We start from the raw sequence: 23,522 nt of genomic DNA on the forward strand, positions 1-23,522 counted from the left end.
AGGCCACTGGTTGACATCATACCAACAACCTAACCAGGAAATAAATGTGTTTGATTCGTTGATGTCACAAAAAACATTTTGTCGATGTTCTTCCACAATTGCAAATAATATATGGAGAGGACTGTGTCACAAGAGTACAATATCCAGCTGTAACGCAGCAGTCAACACAACCTATATGTGGGGTAATGGCAATTGCCTTTGCCTTTTCCTGCTTGCTAGGTATAGATTGCACGCAGATAAACTTTGATATCTCTGTTGCTGCAAGTCATTTGAAAAAGTGCTTTTCCATGAAGAAAGTAAGTTTATTTCCTGTTCTTTCCACAGACCTGCTCATGTCTTCAGTCGATTCATATATGGCGGATCAGGTCTGTCAAAAAGAACAAAGCCATATTTGTCAAAAGCAACATAGGGAAATGTCATTATCATCGGATGAGGAAATAAGACTCCAAAGAGAAAAGGACAAAAAACGACAACAAAAGAAACGTAAAAACTTAAATGATGCGGAAAAGCTACAACAGCAGATGCTGAATAAAAAGCAACACCAAAAGAGACGAAAGAGATTAGATGAAACACAGAAACAACTTAATAGGGAGAAAGACAAAAGACAACATCAAATGACAAGAAATTCATTAGACGAATCACAGAAACAACAACAGAGGGAAAAGAACAAAAGACAACAACTGAAGAGAAGAAGTACATTAGATGAATCACAGAAGGAAGTCAAAAGGGAGAAAGATAAAAAACAACATCAAGTGGCACGAAATTCATTAGACGAATCACAGAAACAACAACAGAGGGAAAAGAACAAAAGACAACAAATGAAGAGAAGAAGTACATTAGATGAATCACAGAAGCAAGTAAAAAGGGAGAAAGATAAAAAACAACATAAAATGGCAAGAAATTCACTAGACGAATCACAGAAACAACAACAGAGGGAAAAGAACAAAAGACAACATAATCAGAGAAGAAGTACATTAGATGAATTACAGAAGGAAGTCAAAAGGGATAAAGATAAAAAACAACATCAATTAGCAAGAAATTCATCAGACGAATCAAAGAAACAACAACAGAGGGAAAAGAACAAAAGACAACAACTTCAGAGAAGAAGTACATTCGATGAATCACAGAAACAACAACAGAGAGATAAAAATAAAAGACAACATAATCAGAGAAGAAATACATTAGATGAATCATAGAAACAAAAACAACGGGAGAACGACAGAAAACAACACCGAGAAAAGCGTTCAGACCTGACAATTCAAACAACTATTGAAAATTTCCTTTCAGTAATAACTAAAGGTCCAGATTGTTGTTGTGTTTCTTGCAAGCGCCTTCTATATAGAACGGCTGTTGTGTGTTATAAGCAATCCTCCTATCCCAAGGTTTCCAAATTTTCACTCTCCCAATGGTGTCCTATTAATGAGGAAGCAGACAATAATAAATTATGGATTTGCCAAACTTGCCACTTCCATTTAAAAAAAGGCAATATGCCATCCCAGTGCATAGCAAATGGACTCCAGCTAGACTGCATACCTCCGGTACTGAAGGAGCTTTGTCCTCTGGAAATTCAACTAATATCTAAGACGCTACCTTTCATGAAAATTGTAGCACAGCAGAGAGGAGCTCAACACAAACTCAGTGGACAAGTTGTTTTAGTGCCTTCTGACCTTTCCAAAGTTGTTAACTCATTACCAAGAACATCTGCAGAATCTCAAATTATAACACTAGCTCTGAAGAGACGTCTCTCAGACAAGCATGCTGTGCATAAACAATGCATCAGGCCACAACATATAATTCGAGCCCTTCAGTACTTAAAAGCTAATTCTCCTTACTATAAAGATATTGATATCAATGAATATTGGACTTGTGACCTTCCATTTACTCAAGAAAATGCAAATCTTGCACAGGATGACACAATAGTCGACAGTGAAGACGAGGTTGATGAAGCAGCGCCTGCTGAAGTAAGAGAACATATTCAACAAAAAGAGGCACTGAATTATGTGACATGCTTTCAGCCCACTCATGGACCTACAGTTGGATCAGATGCAATTATAAACATAGCCCCTGCAGAGGGACAAAGGCCCAGCTCTACATATACAGAACCAAACTGGGAATATTTAGCATTTCCTCACCTATTTCCACATGGAAAAAACAATATAAATGTGAAGAGAGTTGTGAAACTTTCAGAAAAAAAGTATGCTAATGTGCGACTACTGTCTACAGATACCAGATTTTCTGAGTGCCCAGAGTATGTTTTTCAAATGCTCGATTTATTAGAAAAACAACAGGTACAAAATTCTATCTCAATCACAACTAGAAAATCATACCACGAGGACATATCAGTTGGGCAGCTGAAGGATCCAACAAGGTTCCATCGACTTTTAACAGATGACCATCTTTATGCCACCTTTAAGACAATCAGAGGAACCCCTCAATACTGGCAACAGATGCAGCTGGATATGCTTGCAAAGTTAAGACAGCTGGGTCCCTACACTTTCTTTTTGACAGGTTCAGCTGCAGAATTCCACTGGCCCGAAGTCATTCAAGTTATTGCTAAAAGGTATGGAACCACATTGACTGTTGATGACATTAACACTATGGACTGGAACACGAAAAGACAGTGGCTTCAGAGAAATCCAGTCATTGCCGCAAGACAAATAGATTATATCTTTGAACAACTTTGGACAAAGGTCATACTCAGTGGTGCCCACCCAATAGGTCAAATACTTAATTACGATTTAAGAAAAGAAATGCAAGGACGTGGAACAGAACATTTCCACAGTGCTATACATGTGAAAGATGCACCTCGTATAGATATCAACACAGATGAGGAATGCATAGCATTTATAGACACACATATAAAATGTCACATTCCTTCAGAAGATGACCCTCTGCATGATCTTGTTATATCAAGGCAAACTCACCACCATACTCGGACGTGTAGGAAAAATAACACTCGATGTAGATTTGGTTACCCAAGATGTCCTACATCAAAAACTGTAATTTCTAGGGTTCCAAATACTGAAAATTCAGCACACTTAATTGAAAATTCTTCAAAAATACAGAGTAAGGTATACACAGCTCTTACATCTGCAGCAGAAAGTAATGTTTCATTTGAGGAAGTGCTTCAGTCAGCTAACATCACGGAAGAAGATTATATCAATGCTCTTAAAATCTCGAAGAAACGTACAACAGTGATAATGAAAAGAAGTATTTCAGAAGTTTATGTTAATAACTACAATCCATACATTCTCCAGGCACTTCGCTCAAATATGGATATTCAATTCATCACAAATGTATGGGCTTGCATTGCCTATTTGACATCCTACATCTGCAAGCCAGAGCGAAGTATGAGTGAAATGATGAGAAAGGCCTGTAAAGAATCAGGAAATAAGTCAATGAGAGATGCTCTTCGTGATATTGGTGATGTATTCAGAAAGTCGCGAGAAGTGTCCGAACATGAGGCAATAGCAAGAATCCTTTCGTTTCCTTTAAGGAAATCAAATACTGAAGTGCTGTTTATTCAAACCGATTTCAAAGAAAATCGCACACGCTTAATTAAACCTCGCTACATATTAGAAAAAATGGAGGATGACGATACTGATTTGTATGTTGCCAGTATTCATGAAAAATATTCAAAACGGCCAGATGACATGGAGAATCTTTGTCTTGCTGAGTTTGGTTCTCATTATGACCTAAGTAAATCTTCCTTGCATGAAGATTACAGTCATGATGAAGAAGTCGCAGACAGTTGCATAAAGAATACAATTTTTCTGAAAGATGGAATGGGTACAATAACGAAGCGAAAAAAGGCACGTTTCATACGATACCATTACGTTTCCAAAGAAAGAGATGAAGAAATGTATTATCATCGCTTGTTGTTGCTGTACATGCCTTGGAGGTCAGAATCACAGTTGAAAAGCTCATCTTACAAAGAGAAATTCCTAGAAGTAAAGTCAGAAATTCTCAGTAATATTACTCTTTATGAACCTTTTTATGAAGAAGTTGAAGCTGCACTTGAAGACTATGATCCAAATGAAGCTTCACCTGAAATCTGGAATGAATTGGCTTCGAGTGTAGAGCAAGAACATTTAGAAGAACTAGAAAAAGATGGTGCTTGCATACACCCATATCTTGACCCAAGTTTTCTCCCTGAAGAGGTATCAGATGATGGTAATTGCCAAGAACCACGACAATACAGCATAGGAAAAATTCAGCTTGTGTCTGATCCTAAGTTTATGAAATGATACTATCATTAAATGAGAAGCAACGTCTCCTCTTTGATTATCTGTATTTTTGGGCAACATGCACAAGGCTTTCTACAGACTCTGATTCAGCACCAAAGCCCTTTTACATATTTCTAAGTGGAGGAGGCGGAGTGGGAAAAACGCATGTTGTTAATGCTATCTATGAGGGTCTCTCAAGAGCACTTAGGCAGCCAGGTCATGATCCAGACAAGCCCACCATATTGATGACTGCATCAACTGGAAAAGCTGCTTCAAACATAAATGGAACAACTCTGCACTCAGCATTTTGTCTCCCAGTCAAAGAAAAATCAAAACTATTTGAATTCAAAAAGTTATCACTAGAGAAGCTGAACTTTCTGAGATCAAAATATATTCACCTAAAGGTTATTATTGCAGATGAGATATCCATGTTTGGAGCAACTTCTTTGGAACACCTTCATCTGACTCTACAAGACATATTCACAGGGCGAGACAGCAACAATCCATTTGGCGGGATATCAGTATTAGCTGTTGGAGACTTGCTACAGTTAAACCCAGTTGGAGATAGGGCAGTATTCAAACCAAGTCCAAATACTGACTACAGTGCACTTGTTGGATCTCTCTGGCAGCAACACTTCAGACTTTATGAACTCACAGAAATTGTACGACAAAAAGGTGATCCTCAGTTTGCTGAGGTTCTGTCAAGAGTAAGAACTGGTGAAACATTTGATGAGGACATACTTATGCTAAAAGATCTTCAAGATACAGATACCTCTGCATTCCCCAAAGATGCAGTACATCTCTATATGACTAACAGCCAGGTCGATGAGTACAACATTCAGAAGCTGCAGGAACTTCCCACACCACATGTAACGGTGAAAGCTAGAGACAGCAAGCATGATTTACACACGAATTTAGAGAAAGTCACAATTAATTCTACCAACTTATATCAGACAGGTGGTCTGCCATCTTCTTTGACATTTGCGAAGGGTGCTCGGTTAATGCTGACCAAGAACTATGATATTGCAGACCACCTTGTAAATGGAGTTATTGGAACACTAGTAGACTACAATATTCCAAGCAACAACAAATTAAATGGACAGTTATACATGAAATTTGAGAAGGATGTCATTGGGAAAAATGCAAGGAAAATTTCACCTCCACAATTGAAGAATACTGTTCCAATTCAAGCAATAAGTGTCCGCTTTCTATTAGCATCTCAGTGCAGTGTACCTGTAGAAAGGAAAATGTACCCAGTGACTCTAGCATATGCCCTGACTGCACATAAATCTCAAGGAAGCACCTATGAATACATGATAGCAGACTTTACGCGATTGACAAAATCACCACCACCGCAAGGTCTAGCTTACACCATGATCAGCAGGGCAACATCAAGACAAGGGATAAAGATTGTGAACTTTAACGAGGGTGATATAAAAGTCAATAAAGATGCATTTGAGGAAATGAATCGAATGAGGAGAGAATCTCAATTATCTTGTTCTATGGCAATGTCTGAAAAGAAACAAGAACAACTTTTAATTGGACATATTAATATCCAAACATTAGCAAAGCATGCTGTGGATTTGCAAAGTGACATTGCCATACAGAAGTTAGATATTCTATGTGTTTCAGAAACTCATATCCGCCAGTTCCAAAACAATTATAATCTTCAGGAACATTCAGCATTTTACAGCATAACAAAGCACGGAATTGCAATTTATGTTTCAAACAAACAAAATGCCTACTACTTTAATGTTCCCTCATCAGATGTGTGCCAAGCCATGGCAGTTCATATCCGATCCCAGTCACTATTGATTGTGGCCCTGTATCGCCCACCAGGACCTGCCATTGATGATTTTTTACAGTGTTTTCAGGCTCTATTGTTGGACATTGATTCAAGAAAAATTTCTTATGTTATTTTAGGAGACTTCAATCTTGATCCAAATAATGCCATCTTTGTCAGCCTTCTATCAAAATTTAATCTTAGTAACATCATTCATGGCCCAACCCACGTGAATGGAAATACCCTTGACCTCATTTTAACCAAAGATTTATACCTTCATGGACGTACCTATCCAGTACCATATACTGACCATCATGTAGTGTGGACAACCATCCACACAAAAGGCTCTTAAGAGTTAATGACACCTTTAGTGATCAACATCAACAGCATTTTCATTTATTTATTTAGACTCAAGTTAATAAGTAAACAAGCCATGATGTCATTTTCAATCCTTATATGAAATACGTTAATTCTATGTTATTTTAAAGAAACTTTGGAAAATGTTTATACATGTTGAACGTAACCTTTACTTTCTACTTCTTTACTGCGCACTTTGCCTCAATAAATATCAAAATCATAAAACTCCAAAAAAGTTCCTTTATTGAAGATACCTGTTTATGTATATAATTCAGTGTGAACTATATGTATGTATTCAAAAAATAAATATTGACAAAAAACTTTTATTTCACTTTAACTTTTTCTTCAATTTAAAATTTGTTTTTATATAAGATGGACACTGACAGGACAAATAAGACAGTTAGAATATACATTTGCATATATTATATACAATAGATCATTGCACCCCAACCAATAAGACCCTGAAAGCGGGGGACCACAATTCTCTGAATTTGCTTGTTCATTTTATTTCTACAACCCCTAACAAATTACATAGATGTTTAAAAGCTAGCTTTGGTGTAATTATTACTTTCCTGGAACTGTGAATACATTTTGTTTGTGTATGTGTGTGTCCTATTTTGAATTTAATAGGTCTCAATAGGACCCTCAAAAAAGATGTAAGTGTCCCCTGATCTGTGATTTAATAATATCTTGAATATTTCTATCAACCATTAGACTTCATGTTTACTACACAGAACAAGTTAGAGTAATACACTTAGTTTTATAGGACACTTTGTCAGGGTCAAAGCATGAGATTATTGAGATAACTACCTCGACAATAATTTGTAACCTGCAATATTCACATCATAAGTAAAGAAAGATTTCTATAGATTTTTGGATCATTTTTCTCCTGGATCAAAATAAGTTGTTGTAACTTTAACACTTTGTGATAACCTAGAGACTTTATATCAACTTTATTGGGTGGCATAGCATATTCTTTGGAAAGAATTGAAATGTAAATCATATGCACTATGTTCAAGGATGTTTAAAGACAATTACTATGTAATACCCTAGAATTCTGTAAAAATTTTATTTCACTGCGTAGATAAAGACTGGTTGGAATAATTTATGTTTTGAAATAAGGTTCAGGGAAAAAAGTCAAGAATGTGGATATGACTTTTATTCAAATGGTGCAGTACAGCAACTTTGGTGATTTACATATACATGTAGATAGGTATTGGGAAGACTCCTCTAGATTTTGAAATTTTTAATTCAAAAGTATAGAATTTTTTTTAAGTTTGAAAGATTAAATGCCAACATATCATTTGGTTGTGAATTAAAAAATAAATCCAAACATATACATCCTTGGATGATAATTGTAGAATTTTATCAATTCCTGGACTTCTGTCTTGATATCATCCTTTAATGTCCTTAAAATTTTAATGACTGTCATTTAGTTTTAGTTGAATTAGTTTCTTTTCTACATGTGAAAATGACATCATCCAAAGAAGTTCTTCATCTGCATGTTATATGAAGAAAACAAATTTCATCACAGTGAAAGATATTGTTTTGTTAAACACAATGCATTGATGCACAAATATACTTTTGGATTTTTATTAGATAGGGTTCATAATTTTTCATATGGAATGCTAAGTACTGTTGATTTCAATGTTTTGTCAACAAACACATACTAGTAGAAAAAAAATGTACATGATTTGATAGAAAAAGCATGACTGTGTAAACCTGATGACTTTATAATTGCTGATTAAATCAATTATGAGTTTCATCTTTGTTACATTGTAAACATTTCTAAGTAGGGCACACATCAGAAACTCTTAAAATTCTGAGTATCAGGGTTTAACACAACAATTCCAAATGATTTTTTGACACTTTTTAAGTATCAAAAAAAAAAAAGAAAGACAAAACAGAATGTTTGTTCACAGATGTTCCAATGGAAAACAAACACAAAGAAATGATTACAGTCCCTGAAACGTTCTACTTTCCCATTTTTCCGTTCGCTCAACGTTCGTGCACCGTTCGTTCACCGTTCGTTCAGCGTTCGTTCAGCGTGCGTTCACCGTTCGCTCTTCGTTCACAGTATTGCGTTCACCGTTCACCGTGCGCTCGCGTTCACCGTTCACAAAACGTTCACCGTTCGCTCTTCGTTCCGTTTACTTTGCGTTCACCTTGCGTTCACCGTTCACTTATCGTTCAGTCTTCATTGTCATTCGGAACTCCGAAGTGATAGGACTTATTTTTTTGATGGTAAGGATTTACATGTTTTTAATTAAATAACTTAGATATCGTGTTTAAAGAATAATTATTTCATTGCAAAAATTATCTATGATATTTATATTTCTATTATTATAATCAGCTCTTAATTATTACATGAATTTTCCCTGGAAAATAATTAATACATTAAGTACCTACATGTATGAAGAACGATGCTAAAATATTAAATTCAAAAAGGGCAATGTATAAATGCTTCACGCACGGCATCAATTTGATGTAATTTTAAAGAGGACAAATTATTAATGGATGTATAATAATTAATCCAAGTCTTTTACAGGACAAGAATACATAAAAAAATTATTTCTACAGTAACACGTATTTAAACTACATGTAGGTTTGAGAATTATGAACAGCACTGCAAATATTCAGAAAATTAAATATCTTGAGAGCTAATTAAATTGATGGTGTGGTTTTAAATTTTAGAAAAGACCAACTGTTTAAAATAGTCTATTATTAGAGAAGAAAAATTCCTTTCTGCTCCGTACCTAAACATGTTTAAAAATATCTTTTTTGCTATTCAGTTTAATTAAGACCCCCCCCCCCCCCCCCCCCCCCCGCTGCCTTTTCTCCCGAAATAAAAATTCTTATTGAGATTTTTCAGTATATTTTAATTAATATTTAATTTTCATTGTAACACAAGAAAATCAGTCTTAAAACCAACATCAAACAGTCATTAAACAATAGTATTTTAGTATAAACTTGTGCCGACAGTAGTAATTTAAATTGGCAGGGATTATGTTTCACATTCAATTTAAAACTTAATCCTTCCAAGTATATATTCGAGCTAATTTTTTTTCTGCAGGAATGCAAAAATCAGATCTAGAAATGATGGGGGAAAATATTAAAATTTTTTGGAATACTAAGTGACTCCTTGCCTTTGGCATGTTCGGTGAAACACGATTTCCACACCTCTACTGTGTCGAATTCTTTTGATTGACAGCACGAGCACGCTACTACAAATATACGGACTTCCTGTGAACTGTGTGAACTTGATGATGGAAAATAAAAGCCAATGATTACTGATAAATGGATTTGTTAATCTAAGAAAAAAAAAAAGATTACCTTTATTACCTTTATTGCTTGGAATATTAAGGAAAAATAATTATAATTTTTATTTGATACAACATATATCTGAGAATCGAGGGGGTTACCTCTCTCTCTTACTCTCTCTCTCTCTCGTACATTTCTCTATTCAATAAAAACTATGACAACACATTACTTATTTAGTTTTGAAAATTTAATCTACACATGTATTACAAATAATGTGAATGCCTCTTCACAACATCTTGACCGAATATAATCACGGCCGGGAAATGTCTACAGATACATGAAGAAGTTAGCTAAAATAATCGTCATAAAAGAATAAAAAGGCACATAAATATAGAATATTTTGCAGTAGAATTTAAATAAAACGAGAATTTTTTATGCAGTACGATAACAGTCAATGTCAACAGATAATTTTGAATTTAAAAAAAAATCCGTTATTTTACTCAGAATCGCTTTGGCACGGAAATACATGTACCGTTGTTTCAACCCCGTACAATGTAATTAATTCATTCTGTAAGTAGCAGTTTTATCCTCAGAAGTCCACATTATTTTATTTGTTAAAAGAATAAGCATAATTATTCACTATATAAGATTAATTTATTTTTTAAGTACACGCGGTAACAAATACACGTTTGACGGCGATTAAAATCATGTTATTAAAATACTGATTTAAACATAAGTATGTGTAGAATTTTTTTATTATTTATTTATTTATTTATTAATCTATTTATTTCTCTTTTGTTGACCTATTGTGTATTTATATTTATTTTTGACATTTAAAATTATAGAATAAAAGAATAATTTCAATACAAGGAAAAGACCGAAGGAATTCCGAATAAATCGTTCATCTTGCGTTCACCGTTCGTTCACCGTTCACTTTTGCGCTCGCGTTCGCGCTCCGTTCGCGTTCTGCGTTCACTCACCGTTCACCGTTCACACATCGTTCACCAAGTTGAGTTCACCGTTCGCACATCGTTCACTCACCGTTCGTTCACCGTTCGTTCACCGTTCGTTCAGCGTTCGTTCACCGTTCAGGTGGGAAAGTAGAACGTTTCAGGGACTGTAGGTATGTTCTTTATTCATGTAAAATGTATGTAACATGTAAATTGTACCCTAACATTTATCTTTTGCATAAATACATTTTTGTTTTTGTGGAGAATTTTTCATAACTTTGAAAAAGTAGTCTGTATAATATGGTTAACTTAAAATTTTGTAGACTTAAAAGTTGTACATGATGTGTTACGCATCTTACATATGTAACCATTTCATTTCAGGGCATTCAGCATATATTGTGGTTTTGTCTATAAATTTGTTTGTTCATGTAATCAATAATTTGAGAATACTTAAATTAGGAAATATATGAGAGAATAGGCAAGAAAATCAGGTTTAAGAAGTGGCTTTTACTATTTATAAGGGGTTAATCTATGTATTGAATCCATAAATACATTTAGTGTATATATTTAAGGTATTTGTGTATGAAATAAACTTGCATTTGAGCATTTTAAGACAATTGTAAACATTACTTTAACCAGTTTAAAAACTGATTAGATTCACTGTCACCATGTTATTTCCTATAAAATAAATGAGAAAACAAACAATTTTATCTGAGTCAGTTTTTTTAATGTAAATAAGAAGCATTGGAAGTTGGGAATATTTCACAAAGTTGATTAAGCATAATTAATTTATACAAAATTTTATTCACATATTAAGTGAATGGGATTGGACAGCGGGCAAAGCCTATTTGAGCCCTCTCCGTAAAGAGGATAGTTGAGCATAATTCTCACTAGGACAGTTGGAGTATTTTGATTTAAGCATTAAAGAAACCATTTCATATTTCAATATACAAACCATGTTTAGTCATGAAGTATATAGTTTACACTTGCCAAAAAGTAAATGGTATCTCTATTCAGGGTCAATCCAAAGATAAAAAAGGAATGAAAAAAAAATTCTCTTTATATATCAAACATGTAGATATTATTGCAATAAATTCACTGTATTCATTTTTTGTCCTCTTTCTATGTATGAATAGCTCTGATTTAGGCAATCAAAATACAAAAAGCAAATGAATGACAAAGGTATACACCAGAAATTAACATGGACAGAAAATTTTAAGTTTCCCTCAAATATGGCCGCCAAGTGATGTGAAATAAAAACAAAATGTGGATTCATCTATTAGGATTGAGACTTGTACATATTATGAATGATGGGTACTATGGCATTAAGAATGACATGAAAGAAATAAGTTTGATTCAATTATATAAACAGTTCTTAATCCATACAGTCAAAATGGAGGGCATATATTTTTCTTTATAGTCATAAAATAACAAACACTCACCCAATGCATCAAAATTTTACTTTTTGAAGAAAGGAACCCTACTTACTTTGTTGAGTTGACATTCAAATTTTTTGTTTGACAGGTAGACTAATGGTTTCTGGCTAGTATAATGAGAACTTTTTATTTAAGAGTAATCAGATTGTTCTGATATTTTGGTTAAGATATCTGCGTGACATCAATTAATTTGTTCATACAAAGGGATAAAAGCTTTTTCCAGGTTTCCTCTTTACTCAGATTAGATTGTGTCTTGCTAATATATCCAACATATAAGATACTCATCAAAGTCAAACAAAGGTAAATAAATGACCTTATTAAGTTTTTAGTCAAAAGGTCAAAGAGATGTGGACATCTTGTTTAATTGGATAATTGTCTAGTTAATATTCATCAAACTTCATGGATAGGTTAATTAACCAAACTTCATATATTTTGATTTTCAGGTCAAAGATCAGTACAATTTTTGCTATACTATTGTTGTCCATGAATATCTTAACACCTCTATTGACTTTTCAGGTTAAAGGTTAATGTATTCCTGCTACAGTAAAAACTTCATGATAAGGATCTCATAGTGATATTTTTCATTTGTAAGGAATAAGGTATAAAATCTCCTACTCTTTCTATAATATGTCAAATTTTGATGGATTGGGTGAGTGTTTGTTACTTTATGCCTATAAAGAAAAATATATGTCCTCCATTTTGACTGTATGGATTAAGAACTGTTTATATAATTGAATCAAACTTATTTCTTTCATGTCATTCTTAATGTCATAGTACCCATCATTCATAATATGTACAATACTAATAGATGAATCCACATTTCTTTTAAATTTGTATTAAAACATTAAAATATTTGGGGAAACTCAAAATTCTCTGTTCATGTTAAATTCTGCTGTATACCTTCATCATTTGACATAATTTATTTACTTTTTTAGTATTTTGATTGCCTAAATCAGAGTTATTCATACATAGAAAGAACATGAATACACTATATTTATTGCAATAATACCTACATGTTTGATATATTTTACAAAATTTTTTTTTCATTCCTTTTTTGACCTTTGGATTGACCCTGAATAGAGATAACCATTTACTTTTTTTGGCAAGTGTGTACAAGAGTGCCGATATAGTTTTTATTTCAAAAGAATCATGATCAGGGTAAAAAACAAGCTCAAATAGGTTTACCTATAGACACAATGAGGGGTCAGAGGTCACAGATTTTCAGAAAATCATACTATGAGATACATAAGGATTCTTGGAATCTAGCCTTTTTTCTGACTGATATTTTAAAAAAAATAAAATATTATGAGGTTTAAAACAATTCGTATTTACTTTTTAGATCCTTTACGTGCCCTGATCACCAAAATCAAACACTGTAGTAACAATGGGGTGTCAACAAAGTATGACTTACACCTCTCCTTGATTTTTAAGTAACCCGATGTTTTATGAAAGAAAATTTGACATGAAAAGATTCGTACTGCTTTGAAAATCATTTGTATTTACTTGATGGATCATGATCTACTCTAGATTTTTTATGTTTGATCAAAAACCATACACACACTGCGCGTCTCAAAAGAATTCAAGAATATTGCAAGTTTATTTCATACAGAAATACCTTAAATGTATAGACTGAATTTACTTATAGATTAACCCCTTTGTAGTAAAAATCATTTCTTAAAACTGATTCTCTTGCCTATTCTCTCATGCATTACCTAATTTGAGTATGTTCTCAAATTATTGATTACATGAACAAACAAATTTAAGACAAATTCATAATATATGCTGAATACCCTGAAATGAAATGGTCACATATGTAAGATGTGTAACACATCATGTACAACTTTTTAAGTCTCCAAGATTTTAAGTTAACCATATTATACAATAAGACTACTTTTTCAAAGTTATGAAAAATTCTTTACAAAAAATGTATTTATGCAAAAGATAAATGTTACAGTTTTTTTTAAAAACATAGATTTTGCTTTACTAACAGGGTATTCTGTATGACAAACTTTTCATATCAGTTCTTTACATTATCATATTTTAAACAGTGATGATTATTATTTTTTCTGCAAGCAATGAAAAAAAAAATAAATAAAATAATTAACACTACAATTCAAATATATTATTGTTCAATTTTAGGTCTGCATAAACAGATGATTAATAGCTGGCCATACCAAGTTTGAACCTGACCACCCCGTTTTTGGTGTATAGAAGCTAAATTGGAGAAAGTTAAATAAAGGAATTTTAGCAGAGGGAAATTTATTTTATCAGAGGTAAATTTATAGATGGGGATAATGAATTGAAATTTTTATGTTGTGCAATCATCCTTTCAGCATTGGAAATTTTTTAAAAACCTAGTTTGAAAGAAATCATTTTTCTTTTATTTCTTTTTTTTCCAGATAGCACATTCTGTTCATCAGTCAAGGAAACATATACACAGCCTTCTACATATTGTCCTTGCCAGAAGAAGCCAGTGGTGTTTTATAATTGAAAACATCAGTGACATCTCTTCAGATTTTTTTTTTCTAGACTTTTGAAATTTTAAACTAATAAATCATATTATATATATCACAGATTAAAATTGTTAAGCTGAACAAAGTTATCATTCCAGGAAATTTAAAAAAATGTTGATGCATCTATACTCACATTAAAAAACATTTTAATTTTAAAATATTGTTTTTGCTTGAGGGAAATTATTTATTTTAACTCTACCAAATAATAAATATTTATATCTTTTTAAAAAATGGTACATGTTTTGATTTTCATTTTAAACTTTGTCTTTTTTTTATGAGAAAAACAAAAACAACTAACAACAAAACATGAAGTGGAAAAAAAACCCTTGCAGGAAAACAATGGGATATGATGAGAGTTCATACTCATGCAGATTTTATTCTATAGTATAACCAAGAATTGAAAAAAAAGGGAAAAAAGTAAGAAGATAAAAATGATATTAAAAAGAAAAAAAGCAGAGAAAAAGTTCCATGAATTTTTTTTTTAAAACTTGAATAAATTCATTTGATCTTTTTTGTTTGTTAACAAAAACAGCCTTTTTGAAAAGTCGATTATCCCCCTTTAACTTTAAAAAAGATGATTAACAAAACAGGTGCTGGGTATTCAGTATAGAATGGGAAGATATGTAAATGTAATCAAATTAAATGACATTTTTAAGGTATAGTTAACAATGGTATTGCTCATCTTTCTGTATTGTTAAAATGAAATATGATTTTTAAACTTTTAGACAAATCAAAGTTGAATGTTATCTAAAATCACATTTAAACTTTGGCAGGAAAAAAAGATAACTACCAGGATTTAAAAAAAAAAATGAAAGGAGTTTGTACCTTCAAGTAATAGTTATCTACCTCATTGCTTTCAATGAGTTATGGAGTTTGAGAAACATGTTTTCTGAAGAAAAAAATTACTTTGAGAAGTGAAAATTTTCTTTTACAACAGAAAAAAGACCTATTTAATATCAGAAACTGTGTCATAACCAAATATTTTTTTTTTTGGGGGGGGGGGACTTAAATTAAAATACTAGGATGGGATTTTATGCAAAATATACATACATATCACAAATATTTAAAAAAAATCACTCTTACATTCTTCTTAATATTTGGGTTTTTTCCCATGATAGTTTCACAGAAAAAGTGTAAATTCCAAGGTGTGAAATTAAAAACACTCAGTACTGTTGTTGACTCAACCATGGGTAACACCTTTAGGGAGCAAAAGAGTAAAATTCAGTTTGGAGAGAGAGTTCTTTCAGAGAATGATGTAGATAGAGGTATACCAATTCAAATACATGATGATGGGACTATTGAGATCATTTCTCAACAAGAATATAACCAATTGTGTCCAGAAAAGAGTGATCCTAATGATGTGAGAGATTACATTGAATATACCCATTTATTACCCATAGAGGGTGAGGGTAACCTGGATTACCCTGAAAGACCCTTGACTAGAGAAGAAACCAAGTTTATAGATGATAAGAAAAATAGAGATGTCAAAAAAAAAGATTGATAAAAAGACCCAGGATTTTAAAAACCCACAGAGGAGAAGAGTTCACAAAATAATGAAAGAAGTCCAAACTCAACTCTTGGAAGATATTAAGACTCATTATCAAAACAAACATCAAGAAAATACAGGCAATGGATATATTGCTAAGTTAAAAATAGACAGATTTAGAGTAGCCAAAAAATTGGATATTTGATTTAACTGGGTGTAGACAGGAAGATGTAGATCAAATCATTGGAAGTGATTATCAATACTTGATCTTACAAAAAGAAAGGCATCCAGAAACTGGAAAACTTCATCATGTGAGAGGATTCATTCAAATGAAATACAGCTGTCATGAGAGATACATGTACAAAAACATTCATGGGTTAACTTGTTTTGATACGTCTCACAGCACCCCAGAATTGGAAAGAACCTTTTATAGGCAAGGTGACTATGAAGAATACGGGGTTCTTAAATGTGATGTGAGAAACAAAGAATTAGTTCCAAGAGATTGTAGATCTACCTGAATTTTTTTTTAAATAAAAAAATATTGAAAAACAATTTGCACACACTTATAACAAACAGGTGTACATTACTTGTCGATATATGTTTTAAGTGTATATATGTATGTGTTATTGTTTTGATGAAAAAATAAATGTTTAAAAATATATATTTGATGTGAATTTATTTCATAAAAAAGGGGGTTATTATTACAGTGGACCCTCATTTATCCGGACGCTTTGGTTCCAAGTCAATTTGTCCGGATATGTGAAGCATCCGGATATCTGAATCACCAGTTAAACAAGACAGAATAACATTTTAAAATTTCGTTCCTATGAAAAATCGTCCGGACAGTGAAGCATCCGGATATCTGGCGTCCAGATATCTGAAGGTCCACTGTATTATTAAAAGTTAAAAAAGTTATAAGTTTAAAAAAAGTTATAAAATTTTTAAAAAGTGACCTGGTGTTATAACTTGAGATACACACACGTTTCTTTTTTATTGACTGAATATGAAGGCATCTTTTCGAAAGATTTGGTGGCCCTTAAAAGGGCCGTTGGGTATAAAACACTTTTTGTTTTGTTTTTTGCTGATTTTGTTGATTTTTTTTTTTGTTTTTTCGTTGATTTTGTTGATTTTTTTGTTTTTTTTTCAAATTTTGTTTTCAAGGTGGCTCCACGTGGGTTCCTATGTGTTCAGTAGCTGCTGGACCAAGTGCCCTATGGATTCCTCATCAGAACTGTCCTCAGGGGGGGGGGGATTCTTCTCTCCGGGACAACGGAACGAGCAGCCGGTTAGTGTTCCGACAGAGGGGACAGGGCAAGTTCTCCTCGATAATCCTGGCCGCGCAGAGGATGCATGCTGGTCGTTGAATACAACGAGAACAACAAAAGTTATTCCGTTCCCCGTCACTCAAGCAAAGGGTGCAGAAGATGGTTTGTGGGGGGACACGGAAGCCCCAGGATGGGATGCGCCCCTGATTTCTAGCCATTCTCTGGGTAGGCGGCGGTAGTGGCTGTCTGGATGGGGGCCCCGAAGTCCTCGCTCTGTTTCTAAGTCTGGTGTAGGGGTGGCTCCTCCGACTCTGACTGCTGTTGAGCTCCGTATTGGCGGTAACTTGCATAAAATTGTAGCGAGAGAGCTCTTCTCCGGTGGCGATCCGTCTAACGATCACGACCGTCTCTATACTAATGCCAGGAATCATTCTGTAAACCTCCTGAAACTGTTGCTGGGCCATCTTGTTCTTCTTACTTCTTACTTCTTCTTCTAATCATCTAAATCAAGCACGAAGGAATGATACTGAAACCACGGAGGGGCTGTATTTATTTACAATAGCAGACGATAGTTCAATCGCGGCAAAACATCAACAAATCAATCACGTGATTAAATGTAATTGGCTAACACAAAAATAATCGCTTTTGGTCATGTGATCAAAAAGAGCCCCATCACAGTGACAAAGCGAAATTGAAGGGGGAAACACCGAACCCGAGTGTATATATGACGTCATACAATAAACATAACAGTGATGTAGTATTACATGATTTTCTTTTATTTCTTAAAAACTAAAGAAAAAAATTCTTAACTGTAAAATTCTCCTCTAAAATAGTATTTCGATCTGATATTCATTGCATCCAAGGGGTAGGGTCTAGTAATTCGTAAATTTTTTGATTGAGGTTTTGGAATTAAAAAAGTCACTGATTTTTTTTTCTTAACCTGTGTGAAATTTCCAGGTATTCCGTATTGAATACATACTTTTTTTTTCTTTTCATCGCATTTATGTTCTGCCATAGTAAAAAAAAAATAACTTTTTACTTTTTTATTCTCATGTTTATACCCCACGCAGGTAAAACGTATATTTCTTTTGCACACGGTCCCTAAGTATTACCTGTATAGTTAGCATAAACAAAACGTAGGTGTATCGTATTTTTGCACACAGCCCCTAAGTTTTTTGCACACGGATCTTTACAGGTGATGTAACAGGTATATAAAGCCTAGGTAAAAAGGTGCACACGGCTCATAGCAGGTATATAAACTAAAAAACTGTAAAATTTGATAATCATTCTGCGTGAGCACCTCGAACTGGGCACAGGTGAAAAAAAGAAATAGAAGCAATGATGAATACTTCGGAAAATTCCCAGTATTATGTAACACCTGAAGGATATGTAGAAGCTCCCATGACAGACATAATAAAGGATGCCGTGGATTTGGATTTAAATTTGGACATGATAAATTTTCATGTGTACATAAATAAAGAAGATATGAGCATTTTAAATACCACTTTGGACGGAATTGTCAACATGCTATCTGCTCTGGATAACAAGATGAATCAAATGAACACCAAGATGAATGATGTGGATAACAAAGTAAATAAATTGAACACCAAGGTGAGTGATCTTGAAAACAAGCTGGATAAAATGAAATGTTACAACAGCAGTGGATTTTGTTACATTAGTGGCCTATTATCACCAATCACAAAGTCATTCACGGGGAAAGAGACAAAAATGAGAGGGGAGGTAGGAAACACTGACAAGAAAAAAGAAGGGACCCAGGGCGGATCAGGAGAGAGTAAAAAACAGATGGATCCATGCTATGCATTGGTAAAAGTCATAGAAAGAAAACCTAGGGAAACCAAAAGGAAACTACCCCTGACCAGTGAGAAGCCACAGAAGAAGAAGAAAATTTAAAATGTATGTATATTTTCATTCTGAATAAAAATTGAATAAAAATAAAAATCTGTGTTCTTGTTTTCAATAAAACCAGTTTGAAACCGGTTATAGGGCTGTCTAGACTGTGAAGCCTGACGTCATAATGACATTCTTGTAATGTTTTTTGCACACGGCGCATTTACCTGTATAGTTAGCATAAACAAAACGTAGTACCCACGTACCAATGTAAAAAACACAATGTAAACAACTCCTTATTTAAGGGGATAGGTTAGGGTTAAAAGGGGTTAGGGATAGAGGCCTAAGGGGAAATTAGGATAGTTAGGGTTAGGGGATAGGGTTAAGAGAAAATAGGGTTAGTTTCACTTTTGTTTCTTGGTAATGAGGTTTTCAAAAAATGAAGCTACACTGTGAATGAATGCGTGACGTCATAATCACATTCTTTTGAATTGTTGCCAAAATCGTAGTAGCAGCGTATATAGTAAAATGTAAACATAGTGTAAACACCATATTTAGGGGTTATATACTGACCCACCTAGCCCAGGGTTAGGGTTAGGGGTTAGGGATAAGGGTTAGGGTTAGTTAGGGCTAGGGGGTTTGGGTAAGGGGGGTTGGGTTAAGGGGATTAGGGTTAGGGTTAGGGTTAGGGGTTAGGGGTTAGGGTTAGGGTTAGGGTTAGGGTTAGGGTTAGGGTTAGGGTTAGGGTTAGGGGTTAGGGTTAGGGTTAGGGTTAGGGTTAGGGGTTAGGGTTAGGGTTAGGGTTAGGGGTTAGGGTTAGGGTTAGGGTTAGGGTTAGGGTTAGGGTTAGGGGGTTAGGGTTAGGGTTAGGGTTAGGGGGTTAGGGTTAGGGTTAGGGGGTTAGGGTTAGGGGGTTAGGGTTAGGGTTAGGGTTAGGGTTAGGGTTAGGGTTAGGGTTAGGGTTAGGGTTAGGGTTAGGGGCTAGGGTTAGTTAGGGCGAGGGGGTTAGGGTTGGTTAGGGTTAGGGTTAGTTAGGGTTAGGGTTAGTTAGGGCTAGGGGGTTAGGGTTAGTTAGGGTTAGTTAGGGCTAGGGTTAGGGTTAGGGGGCTAGGGTTAGAGGGGTTAGGGTTAGGACTGCACTCAGTTGACCCACTTATCCCCTCCAACAATCAGAATCCAGAATTTTTGACCTCATTTGCATAAAAAGTGCACTCAGTTGATCCCCCTTTCCCCTCAACCAATCAAATCTGATCAGGTGATTTCTCTCAGCCAATCAGAATGCGGGGCTATCGGGACGGTTTATACTACTGGTAGCCAAAGCAATATTTTTTCTTACCTGGAAAAGTTGACAAGCAAAGAAAAACCTTGCCCAAAGTCGAAAAAGTTACTTATTTCAGTACCAGTTCCTTGGCATACAATACTACATTTCCCTATAACTTAACCGTAGTATAAACTGTGTGTGTGTGGGGGGGGGTGTTGTCAACCTGTCCATCAATGAACATTTTCAATAGAAAAAGTAATGTTGGGGAGAAAAAAGGGGTTGGGGCTAGGCCCCTTGACGCTCCCCCCCCCCCCCCGTGCGTACAGGTACAGAGAACGAATATGTAAATGGGTTGAATATGAACCATAGTTGTGGAAATTAAAATTTATTAGAATTATTCATTGTGAATTCAATAAAATTACGGTACATATATTTTTTCCACAGATGTACAAGTATGTCAGTTACACAGGGTTATATGAGTCTCTCTCTCTCTCTCTCTCTCTCTCCCTCTCTCTCTCTCTCTCTCTCTCTCTCTCTCTCTCTCTCTCTCTCTCTCATATTGTTTTTTACACACTTTGCAAAAAAGAATAACTTATAAAAATAAATACATGTACCTACACTGAAAGGATTTTAAAAAAAATAAATAACACTTGAGAAAAGAATGTTTCCGTTAATTATCGAGAAATACGCTAGGAAATTATTGTATCAATTTCATGTTTCTGCTTTGAATACTTGATATCGCGATTACTTAACTTAGCGGAACTCTTTCGCAAAGGAGGTAGGAATCGTCTGTTGGGTGGGGGCAATGTGCTATTCAATACAATGCAAGATCGATCATTGTAGCATTTATAAGGACAGATAAGTAAAAAATCCTGGTGGAATGCTTCGTTAAACAATCGCTGAACCAGCCTAATATATTTTTGAGAGGAACCAATTCTAAATTGTCACATTTTTAACGATATTTTTAATTAAGCGGACTCTTCTCGTTAAATTTTCATTGAAAATCGTCACATTTTAAAGCAGATAAAATATTCTAAACTTTCTTTATTTGACGATCTACTATTTGAAGTTCAATATCTGGCAAAACATCGTGATTTCGGCATTAAATTGTTCGAATCATTCGATTGTCACTATTGTAAACAATGTCATTTGCCCCCAGAAATGTAGACTTTTCTCGACTCCCCCGCAAAAGAGCGGTAGTAAGTTAAATAACTGCGGGGTACTCATTGGTAGTCGCGATATTACGTATTCTCTGATCTAAAACAAAATGTGTATTTTACTTGGGAATATACATGTACATATGCTTTGATCCTACACTAAAACTTTGATTTAATGCAGCTCAGACTTTATACGACGTATAACACGAAATCAGGTCGATGCTATTTTGATTAGTCTTTCTTCGTTACATGAGCACATGAGATTAAATTATTCATTTATAATTCAATTTAGTGTTCATACTATACAATGAATCAATTATTTTACAAATAAAAAATTCCAGAAACACGGTTAATTCAAATGAAATAGGCCTTTAATTGTCACCAAATGTGTTCTTGTAAGTAAGAGTTCTATGTTATGACATACAATCGAGCAAAAACGCAGTTTCTTGGGATTGGTCGCGGAAGAAGAACTACTGCTGTATATGCAGCAATTTCAGAGGTAAAACTGTAGATGGACATGTCATTAGTTTCCAAAAAATTCCTAGAGATATAGAGAGAAAATATGGCTGCAGCAGGCTAGATTAATTCGTAAAAACTTTATAACTAAAAATTTCTTCCGCACATTTTGAAAATAATGATGATCCATCTGCAGAACATCCACTACCGAAAATTATTTTATATATTTTTTTTAAATAGGCCTATTCGAATATATATCAGCATTTTATCAGTAATTTGTTTCTTTTTATTGTAAGGGGGGGGGGGGCTCAAACAGCGCCTTATTATAGTACTATACAGATTAATACAAATCCAGAAAGAGACTATGAGTGGGCAATTAAAAAAATATGAATCAGTTAAGATTTCTTTTTATTCACAAAGACAATAACATTTTTCCACATGACAGAGGCATTACGTACACCATGAACATTTTTACATCAAGAACGTCCGCGGAAGTGACTTTATTTATAGCACATGCGTATTAAACACAGTAAAAGAGTTCCCTTCAGGGGAAATAACTCACCTTTTGAAAATGGGGAATATTATACAACTATTACTTCAACATAAGTGCATACTCAGTTGTTGAACATTTTTTAAAAAATGCCATAAAATGAGGTTTAATATTATTTAAACATATTAGCTGTGATTTTGTTCTTCATTAGAAAGTGGGGGGGGGGGGCACAGACATACTCTTGCCCCCCCCCCCATCTGAAAGTGGGGGGTTGGGGGCTAGTGCCCCCGCTGCCCTCCAGTGACTACGCCTATGTAATGTTTATAGCCCCGCCCTAGCACTAGAAACCCTGACGCTGGGGCCATGAAATTCACAATTTTGGAAAGAGACAGCCTTATTCAACATAACTATGCACTTGGTTAATTTATTTAATGTGCAGGAGCATAAAAGAAAAAGTTCAGAAACTATGCATGCATTCTTACTAAAGTATATAATCTATAAAGCCCCGCCTTAGCACTAGAACCCCTGATCCTGGGGCCATTAAATTCACAATTTTGAAAAAGGCAGTTATTTTTAACTTAACTATGCACTTGGTTAATTTATTTAATACTCAGGAGCAGAAAAGAAGAATTTCACAAAAATAATGCATTTTTACTCCATAATCTGTTTAGCCCCGCGCTAGAACTAGAACCTCTAACCCTGGGGCCATGAAATTCACAATTTTGGTAGAGGACTCAATGCTGAGAACAGTGATACCAACATTGTGACTGCTTGATTTCAGGGAGAAAAGATGAAGATTTTTAAAGATTTTTAAAGATGGTTTGGTCCCACCACTCAGGCCCCAGAGGACAGGGACCATGAAATTAACAATTTGTATTCAACTTTACCCATAGACGCTATATACCAAATATAGTTGAAATGGCTGAAAATGTTCAAATGTTAACGCACAAAAACGGATAGCAATAGATTTTCTGTGTTTACTCAGGTGACCAAGGCTAATAATAGTTTATGTGGTAACAGAATATTTTGTTAT

At 34.4% G+C, this 23,522-nt stretch overlaps 1 protein-coding gene across 1 annotated transcript; it reads left to right on the forward strand.

Moving 5' to 3' along the window:
* Positions 1-271: 271 nt before the first annotated feature.
* LOC134254149 (trichohyalin-like) lies at positions 272-1,216 on the forward strand. Its single transcript, XM_062736693.1, has one exon. It carries the CDS (start codon positions 288-290, stop codon positions 1,194-1,196), a length of 909 nt encoding a protein of 302 aa, XP_062592677.1. The 5' UTR covers positions 272-287; the 3' UTR covers positions 1,197-1,216.
* The last annotated feature ends 22,306 nt before the right edge of the window (positions 1,217-23,522 follow it).

Source organism: Saccostrea cucullata, unplaced genomic scaffold (assembly GCF_032062105.1).
Source record: "Saccostrea cucullata isolate Sc308-1 unplaced genomic scaffold, CSIRO_AGI_Scuc_v1 ctg1354, whole genome shotgun sequence".
NCBI classification, from domain to species: domain Eukaryota; kingdom Metazoa; phylum Mollusca; class Bivalvia; order Ostreida; family Ostreidae; genus Saccostrea; species Saccostrea cuccullata.

What these genes read in the sequence shown, in the direction of transcription:
- LOC134254149 (XM_062736693.1), top strand. Translation starts at nt 288, where the DNA reads ATGAAGAAAGTAAGTTTATTTCCTGTTCTTTCCACAGACCTGCTCATG.